Source organism: Megascapheus bottae, chromosome 10 (assembly GCF_031878675.1).
Source record: "Megascapheus bottae isolate mThoBot1 chromosome 10, mThoBot2.hap1, whole genome shotgun sequence".
Lineage (NCBI taxonomy): Eukaryota > Metazoa > Chordata > Mammalia > Rodentia > Geomyidae > Megascapheus > Megascapheus bottae.
The window spans coordinates 7874518-7884769 of NC_143518.1; the positions used below are offsets into that span (position 1 = coordinate 7874518).

General features: G+C 40.8%; 1 protein-coding gene across 1 annotated transcript; it reads left to right on the forward strand.

The window, feature by feature from the left end:
• The first annotated feature begins 3041 nt into the window (after nucleotides 1–3041).
• LOC150057398 (vomeronasal type-1 receptor 90-like) lies at nucleotides 3042–4171 on the forward strand. The gene is made up of 3 exons (XM_090339997.1): nucleotides 3042–3196; nucleotides 3323–3689; nucleotides 4058–4171. The coding sequence occupies exons 1-3, from the start codon at nucleotides 3042–3044 to the stop codon at nucleotides 4169–4171; spliced, it is 636 nt and encodes a 211-aa protein (XP_090196123.1).
• Nucleotides 4172–10252: the final 6081 nt, after the last annotated feature.

Sequence of the window (10252 nt, forward strand, 5' to 3'; positions counted from 1 at the left end):
AAGAAACCATAGCTTGTTATCTTTTGGGGCAGAAGTGCTCCTTCATTATCCACAAATGTTCTAATCCCCATTTAACTACTCTTTCCTCAGAATTTGAAAACTTCTTGGGAACAGAACTCTGGACTCTGTGCTTCTGGGATTTTTTTTCCTTCAGAAAATAAGCCTGAAGTATGGCTTAGGGACAGCTGTTTGTAGTCCAGTTGCATGGGAAGCAGAGGCACAAGGAACACTGGAGCCAATCAGGTGGAAATCAGCAAGATATTTTCAAAAAAAAAGAAACAAAACAGTGAAAGCTTCACAGAAAGAAATTAGATGAGCTAATTCTGTAAGTTCCAGTAATTCAGTTGTTGTTATATTTTGTTTGTTGTTGTTTCTTTCAATCGGTTGATCATATGTTTTGATCTCATTTATAATTCTATTGGATTCATGGGTGAATTGAAATACATTTATAATATGTTGTTGGCTTATTTTCTATGGAAAACTTGAACAATTATACTTAATGTGTCACTCAGAATTAATTTTGTTTTGGTAGTAGTTTATATATTTTCTGCTAGTCTCATTTTATAGGTTTGTACAGGTTTGTACATGACATGTACATTCTGTCCTTTTCTCTAGAATAGTCTACATTTGTTACAGTGAATTTACATTTTTTACAGTTTTGTGTATATTTTCCTTCAACAAAATTTTCTTAAATGAAGTTTTACAGTTTAATTGTTTAAAAACAATTCATTAATATAAACCTTTTCATTTAAACAGAAGATGCATGAAACTAGCCCCACCTTAATCTAAGATTGTATTTAATTTACAAGTTTGTCATGTTTTTTCTTGCATATGAAGAATCACTAATGACCTGTAACCAAAGATATTTCTCCTATTTAATAGAAAGAAATAAAAAGCAATTAAATCAGGGTGCTAGTGGTTCACCTTTATAATTCTAGGTACTCAGTAGGCTAAGATCAAAACAGTGTGGTTCAAAGATTGCCTGGGCAGGAAAGTGTGAGCCTCTCATTTCCACTTAACCAGAAAAAAAGTTGCTGGAAGTGAGTCTATGGTTCAGTGGTACAACACTAGTCATCAGCATAAAGCTCAAGGACAGTGCCCAGACCTTGAATTCAACCTCAGGACCAGCATACACACAAACACACACTAATCTCAACTGAGAGAGACGCACACAAATCTCAGCCCAGTGCCACTGGCTGACACCTACAATTCTAGCTAAGGAGGAGGCTAAGATCTGAGAATCATAGTTTAAAGCCAGCCTGGATAGGAAAGTCTTATCTCTAATTAAGTACTGCAAAAAAGCCAGAAGCATCCAGGCCCTAACTTCAAACCCCACAACTGGCACAAAAATAAACATCCAAAGAAATCTGAAAAATTGTCTATTTCAGTGAGAAGTCACAAGTTCACTTTTCTGGGTGGCTCATCACAAGCACCATGTGAGAATAGCTAAGCTCACCCAGAGAAGCAGTCAGGGAGAGAGCAGGAAGACACAGATGTTGCCAATCCTACCAGTGCATTGTGGGCTCTGAAAGCACTGTCAGCTCAAGGAAATCAGACCTTCCTGACAGCTTCTAGAAAGACAAAATTCACATCTTCTTCATTGACTTGTGCATGTTGAGCCCCTGCTTCTGGTGTCACTTTTTTGAACTGTAGGTATATTTTAGATATGAGGCCCTTGTCTGTTGTATGGTTAGTAAAGATTTCCCATTCTGTGGGCTTTCCATTTTGCTTGACAGCTATGTTCTTTGCCATACAGAAGCTCTGCAGCTTAATGAAGCCCGATTTGTCCAAACTTTCTTTAATTTATTGTGTTTCCGGGTCTTTATTAAGAAACATTTGGCCTGTGCCAAGGAGTCCTAGTATATTTCTTATTACTTCTTGTAAAGTTTTCAGGGTATCAGGAGCAAAGAAATCATCAGTGTGGAAAGATCCTGTGCTGTTGGCTGCCTTTAATAGGAAAGACTTGTCATGAACACGATTAGACTGGTTAGGTAGATCCTAGGATGTCACCGAGAAGAGAAAGGTGAGCAGTCAGTGGTCATTGGGAACTAGACACAGGCACCTTTCACTAGCCATGACGAGAGCTTATGTGGTAGGGTGAAAGCAGGGACTAACTAGAGCCATCAGAGGCCATTCTAATAAAATGGCTCGTTCTTCACCAAGCTCCATGAGTGTCATGGTTTAAAAATTAGGGGGAATTGACAACTCACAGGAAAATTGAATTGTAATTGGAAGCTCACTGACTTTGTGAGATAGAGGATTAATGAAATTGCAAAGGAATGAACATGATCCTCATTTATCCCTCACCCTGTGCTTTCTTCCACTTAATGGCACAGTAGGAAATCACTTGAGGGGTGTGGGTGCCTTCACCCTGGACTTCCCCGCCTCCAGAAATGCAAGAAAATTAACTTTTTCTCCTTCCACATCACACAGATTAAGATCATAATAAAATGGTTCAAAAGAGACTAAGGGTATCAAGGTGTAAACAGTCAACAAATTCCAGATGACATCGAATTTTTAAACAGTGAGAATCTGCAACTCAGCTCCATTTTCATTCAAGTGATTGTCAGGAGTAGATCAAGCAAGAAGAAGGCATACAGAAAGCAGAATGGACATTCTATTAGGACATTTTGCTTGGGAAAGACAGATTTCCTATTAATCAAAATATGATATTAATATAGGCATAAATTTAATTCATTGGAACCAATTTGGTAAACTAAATTGGAGACTGATAATCTTGTTGATGTATATGACAATGAAGGACATGACATTGCTGGTTTGAGAGCCCTCTCTTCTCTCATTTCCAGATAACACACACAATACTACATGATCCCCAGTGAGATGAACACAACCTTTGAATTATGGCACTACTTAGAAAATGCTATGTTTCTCAAATTGGAACTGCGCTGTCAGCCAACATTTTCCTCTTTCTCTCCCGGGTCTTCATATTCCTTCTACATCACAGAGCTCAGCCCACAGACGTGACCATCTGTCACTTAGCCCTGGTCCACATCCTGATGCTGCTATGCACGGTATTCTTAATGTTCACAGACAAGCTCGGAAAACAGATTTTCCAAGCTGACTTGTCATGTAAGATGCTGGTCTACCTGCACAGAGTGATGAGAAACCTCTCCCTCTGCACCACCTGCCTCCTGAGCCTGCTCCAGGCCATCACCATCAGCCCCAGCACTTCCTGGTTGGTTAAGTTCAAATCTCCCTCCAGTCGTTACCTCTTCCATTGTTTGTTCTTTTTATGGTTCTTAAATTTCTCCCTCAGTAGTGATGTGGCTGTTTACATCATGTCTTCCTCTAACACATCTAGGCTGAGCCACATGATTATCAATGAATATTGTTCATTTGCTCCCACAGAGCCCATCGTCAGGGACTTGTCTTTGATACTAACGAACTTCAGGGATAGCTTCTCTGTAGGCCTTATGCTTTTCTCCAGTGCATACATGGTGAGTATCTTGTGCAGGCATCAGAGGCGAGTACAGCACCTCCATAGTACCAGCCTCTCCCCAAGAGTCTCCCCTGAGCAAAGGGCCACCCAGACCATCTTGCTGCTGGTGAGCCTTTTTGTGATCTTATACTGTACTGACATCATCATCTCAACCATTTCCACCTTCTTCTGGACCCATAACTCAATCATTAAGGATATCCAGAAGTTTATGGTTCCTGGCTATGCCACTGTCAGTCCTTTGGTGTTAATTCGAACTGATACAAGGATAATTAAGGTTTTGAAAAGTGTGTTAGGGAAAAGCCATCAACTTCCAACAAATTAATATGGTACCACAGATTCCTCTGCCTTCAGTTAGTGCAGCCTTCCAACCTTTATGAAGAGATCATCTGAGAAAGACCACATTGGTGAATTTCATCATTTCCTGGTGGGACCATCACAAAATGTACTTACTGAGTGTAGATGCTCCAATATCACTAATGCGACAGAATTCTGCAGGATTGACTGCATATATACCATCTTTGGGTTTGAACTCTTTTGCGGGGTTAGAGGAGGATGAAGAAGACATCAGGGATTCTAGCTGTTACCTCTTGGTTCCAGGGAATGGTGACTGGAGCACAGGAGCAGGGAGCTTCCCAGCTGCAGTGGGGAACTGGCATTAGCTGTTTGTTGCTTAGGCCTCTGCTCCATGGCTTTGTCTCCCTGCAGATGTAGTTATGGATGCCTTCTTAGCATGATGATGGTGATAAATGAAGCAAAAGCAGTGTGGAGAAGGGCTAAGTGATGATAAGCCCTGTGAAGACCATCAGGAGTTAGAGGCTAAGTAGTATCTGAGTGTAAATATCTATTCCTTTAGCCCTGTCACTTGAGGGTTTTCTGTTATGAATTTGTGAAACGTCACTATGTAATAATTGGTGATGCCATTTTTACAGAATCCTATGAGACAAAGCATTTTATGACTGGGATTCAATTTGAGGGACATTGTAAAAACTGAGGAATTTCAGACAACTGAGCGTGACTGCACATCACTTGAGTTCAGGTTGTAGATCTAGTGGGCATTCAGGAAGGCACTGCCAGGTGCCATCACCAGAGGTCAAATCCACCAGGAAACCTAAGTTAGATGTTGGGCTCTCAACTTGTGAGCTAAATAAATCTTTCTTTTCACATTACACAGCCTCAGATGTTCTAGTATAGCAACAGAAAATTGACGTTTATTCATTGACACTTGTTAAGAGTGTAAAACAGGAGTTAAGTAGACAGAAGCAGTGGATGGACAGAAGGGGAGACCAAGGGTTAGGGGAGAATAGTGAGTTCAGGTTTTGTTTTTGTTTTTTTTTTGTGTGGGTCATGGGGCTTGAACTCTGGTCTGGGCTCTGTCCCTGAGCTCTTCAGCACAAGGCTACCACCCAACCCCTGGGTCTGGGCATTGTCCCTGAGCTTTTGAGCTCAAGCTACTGCCCTACCCTTGAACCAAACCCCACTTCCCATTTTCTAGAGGTTAATTGGAGATGAGAGTGTTAGGTCTTTTTGTGCCCTCAGAGCTCAGCCTCCAGAGTAGCAGGTGTGAGCCTCTGAACCTGGCGTTGAGTTCAGTTTTGAAGAGGCTAACAATTTCTTACATACTCACTTTCACTTGCACTTTTCATTGGCCCAACTGCTTCCCAATAATACCCACCTGCCCAACAGGGCCTTTGTATCTTTCCCCATATCCTAATGCCCTATTGATCAATAGCTCTCTGTAAGATTCTTTAGGCCTCTTTTGTACATAGTTGCAACAGGTGACAAAATTGTTCACTCCCCGTCCTTCATTTCCCCTTTCCCCACCTCTCACCCCTGAACAGTCCATTGGTCAGAAGTGTATACCCGTCAATATGAATGTTTGTATGTATGAAAGTATATATAATATATATACATATATATTCATATTTCTGAGTATGTTCAGTTTTCCAGATCTAGCTTCCACTAAAGAGCAAAAAGGACAGGATATCTGACTTTATGAGCTTGGCTTAGGTTGCTCAATATGATGTCCTCCAATTCCACCTATTTTCCTGCAAATGAAATCATTTATTTTCTTCCTTTCTGTGGAGTATTCCACAGTATGTATTGGTGAAGATGGTGGTGGTGATGGGTAAGCGTGTGTGTGTGTGTGTGTGTGTGTGTGTGTGTGATGTCTTTATCCATTTTTTATTGGGTACATTAGCTGATCCCACTATGTAGTCTTACATAAGCATGCCAGCATCTCTCTTGGACCTTACTTTCCTTTCCTTTGAATATATGTGCAACTATAGGCTAGGTCTATTTTTAGTTTTTAACATTTATATTTATGCCCTTAGTTTTTTAACTGTATCCTCATAATTAGAATATCTTTTAAAAACCTGAAATAAAAAAGTATGCAAAATTCTTTTACCCAATTTCAAAATTACGCCTCTTCAGTAATCTAGAGTACATTACACATTACTCTACATAATAACACAGTAATCTGCATTATTGGTGAACACATGGACACAGAGACCAATAGAGCACATCATAGAATGCAGAACACTCAGAGACATGTAAGTCCAACAGATCTTTTAAAGTGAACATGTAAGAGCAATTCAATACACAAGCATTAAAAACAGTGGCAAAAATTTAGCAAATAATTGTTCATGTACTTCAAATCAAGGCTCACAGTTGATACAAGAAAGAATGATCATGGAGTTGCATGACGCTACAATGTCATTAATACAATCCTACAGGATTGACTGAGCATGTCTGTCTGCTTAGCGTCTAAAACAATAGCCAGGGGGAAGAAGATATCAGGAATTCTAGTTTTTCCCTTTCTGCTATAGGAAATGGAGAACGGGACCACAAGAGCTAGGAGTTTCCCAGCTGGAGTGGGGAACTGGCATGGCTCATTTGTGGCTCAGGTTTTTGCCCCATGGCCCTTCTTCCCCTGTAGATCTAGTTGTGTATGCTCTCTTAGTATGGGGATGGTGATAAAGTGAAGTTAATTCAGTGTGAAAGCTCACTTATGAGAACCCTAATGAAGATCTTTGGGAAGTATATGTTTAGTAGTTCCAGGGTTTAAATATCTATTGTAACAGAAGGGACAGACAATTTTTTCTTTGCCAGTCCTGGGCCTGAGCCCATGAGCTGAGCGCTGTCCTTGGGTTTTTTTTTTTCAAGGCTAGAGCTCTACCACTAGAGCTGCGGTACCACTTTTGGCTTTTTCTCTGTATGTGGTACTGAGGAATTGAACCCAGGAATTCATGCGTGCTAGGCAAGCCTTCTACCACTAGGTCAAACAAACTCCTGGCCGGGACAAACAATTTTAAACAATATTTCTTTATCCCTGTCACTTGAGGAATATCTGTTAAAAATATGGTTGAACAACATCAGTAACAAAAACTCAGTGATGGAAGGAAAGGAGAACCACAGAATGGTAAAACAAAGGACAAGGGGTGAACTACCGTACCAGTGATACTCTCAAGACAACATGTTGGAAACTTGGCAGGATGTGGGGGTTAGGGTGATAGAAAGTGGAGAAAAATGCAGTATGGGATACTAATGCTGGAGAAGAAATATATTCACTACCTTATGTACGTAACTCTGACCACTATGTATATCATCCTGACGATAAAATGAAATTTGAAAGATTCTGTTTGAATGAGTCTAAAAATGAGCTCTAGGAGTCCATTTCATAGAGGTTTATGTTTGTGATTGATAAGAGTCGCATGGACTTCACTGCCTGGCTTTGAATTTGGACCCTCAGATCTCATCCTCTTGAGTACTAGGATTATAGGCATGAGCCACTGTGCCCGGCTGTATAGGGATATTCTTTCAAGTGTCTGAGTATGTTTGTTTTCCAGATCTAGCTTCCACTAATGAGCAAAAACACATAAGTTTTGGCTTTTTGACTTAGTATGTTCAACAAGATGCATTTTCTGCATTTTCTGCAAATGGCATTACTTCAGTTTTCCTTCTTACTGTGGAGTTTTCCACAGTGTGTGTGTGTGTGTGTGTGTGTGTGTGTGTGTGTGTGTGATGTCTTCCTTCATTTCCTCATAATTAGAATAACTTTTAAAATCAGTAATTTTTTTTTGCTAGTCAGGGGGACTTGAACTCAGGGCCTGGCACTGTCCTTGGACACTTTTTGCTCATTGCTAGTTCTTTACCCCTTGAGCCACAGCATCGTTTTTGGCTTTTTTCTATATGTGGTACCCAGGGCATCATGCATGCTAGGTAAGCACTCTACCACTAGGCCAAACTCCCGGCTCTAGAACATGTTTTTGAAAACAAAGAAACACTAGCGTAGGCAACACTGGAGTTTAGATTTTAGAAAGTGAAGGGGAGGGAGGACACTGATATCAGTAGGAGCCTGGTTACTGAGGATGCTGAGATTCAGATCTCAATTCACAGCTACCATGGGAAGAAAGGTCTGAAAGGCTCATTCTCCAAACTAAACATCAAAAAGCTGGACAGGTGAGAGCATGCAGCCCTGAGTTTGAGCCCTAATATTAAAACTTAAAAAAAAAAGAAAAAGGCGACCACAATAAAATTGAGAAAATGCTCCTAGAAAGATTTTTTTTGGAGTGGGGCATGTGATAGGACTTGAACTCAGATGCTTTTCCTGAGCTCTTGCTGTTCAAGGCTAGCTCTGTACAGCTTTGAGCTACAGCTCCAATTCCAGTTTTCTGATGGTTAATTGGAGATAACAGTCTCATGAGGACTTCCTGCCTGGGCTGGCTTTGAACCTTGATGCTCAGATCTCAGCCTCCTGAGGAGCTAAGATTGCAGGTTTGAGACACCAGCTTCTGGATACAGGACAATTTTCCATAGCAACTGTGACCAGATTAGGTATCCTGTGAGTACATAATTAAGCAGACTGTGGTACAACTATTCAGTGGAATACTATGTATTAACAAGTCACTTGAAGGGTATCATGGGAATTATGCTGACCACAAAGGACAAACCAACAATAAAAAATCATATATTGTTTGATTCCATTAAAAGGACTTCAAAGAAGTTTTAGCAAGGATTTACTTTAGTATGATGGGGTTGAAGTAGGTAGAAATGGATAGGAAGATAAACAGTTCCTGCTCTCTTTGCAAGATCTGGAAGTGAAAGACTCAAAATGACGGTGCTCATTGGCAGCTATTATCCTTTCTGAGCTAGGTGAATACACATGGTGGTGAGAGATAGATATCTGACCCCAGTTAGGCAGTTAGGATTAGAAAGCAACAGAAAAAGGCCCACATGAAAGGAAACAAAAGAGGACACAAATCACCTTTCTTGTTCCCATGGCAGGTTCCAAGTCCTGGCACACACACTTAAACCAGACTCCAAAGCAGAAAGCAATGCCTCCCACTTCCACCAGGATGGGAGGGGTCCACCAGCCAAAACTTACATCCAATCAAAAAGGCCACCACTGAGTGACCACTGATTAACAAATCAAGCAGAGGATGCATCCCCAAGAGATAGGGGTACTAAAGACTAAATATGTGGCAAGAACAGACAAGTCTCAGACTTTGCCCCCTGGAATGATTGAGGGGTCTCCTACCCAATCACAGATGCTGCTTATTGTTCTCACTTTCTTTCATGGCTCTCTACTCAGAATTCAAAAGAACTCACTTGATTTACAAGAAACACTTTCCTATATTCTTTGAAGGGTAGAGGAAAGGACTGAATTGCCCTTAGACCAACTCAATCTAGAACTCTGTAATCCACAGGCAGTGGTTCTGGGTGGATGAAATGGATGCATCCACCCACCTCAAACACAGGTAATCGTCAAGATTTCCTTATGTTTCACATGCTTCTTACTTTTTGTCTCAATCCTTACCTAGTGTAGCTAATGAACAAATGCATCTCAAATATGTTCATTTATCTCACTGTCCATTATCTAAAATGAGAGCACTTTCTAGTCATTTTAACTGTTTTAAGCTTATATACTCAATAAACTTGTGAATGAATACCTCCTAAATATAGCCCACATGTTTAGTAGGATGTTAATTTTTTTTTTTTGCCAGTCCTGGGCTTAAGCTCAGGGCCTGAGCACTGTCATTGGACTTTCTCAAGGCTAGAACTCTACCACTTGAGCCTCAGCACCACTTTCGGCTTTTTCTATATATGTGGTACCAAGGAATCGAACCTGGGTCTTCGTGCATGCTAGGCAAGCACTTTAACCACTAGGCCAAACCCCCGACCTAGGATGTTAAATTTTAATTACTTAATATAAACAGTACTTAAATGATCTGTGATTTCATTGTTATTCCCTTTCTTAAACAGTTATAGGCTAAAGAACAGTTGTGTGTGTGTGCGCGCGCATGTGTGTACGTGTGTGTACGCACAAGCTTGCATGTGTGAGTGTGTGTAATTGTTTACTTGAGCTTGAATTCAGGGACTGTTCACTGTCCTTAGCTTTTTGGCTCAAGACTGAAACTTTACCACTTAAGCCACGGCTTTGCTTCTGGCTTGTCCTGTGATTAATTGTGGAGCCTCCTGGACTTGCCTCCCCAGGCTGCCTCCAAATCTTCAGTCACATCTCAGCCTCTTGAGTAGCTAACATTATAGGTGTGAGTCATCAACAGGACATTATTGAATAAGGCAATTTTGAAGAGGGAACTTTTACTTTCACTAGAGGGAATTTTCTTGCAAGGGATGCGTTTCACTTCTGTTGTAGTTTCCTCTTATTAGAGAGCACGCAAATTAAACAAACAAAAAAACCCAATAAGACAAATCCAAACTGCTGTGTGTCCAGCAGCAGTGCAAGAACTGGAAGCCATAGTCAGACACATGGAGGCTCTTAGAGAAGCAGGG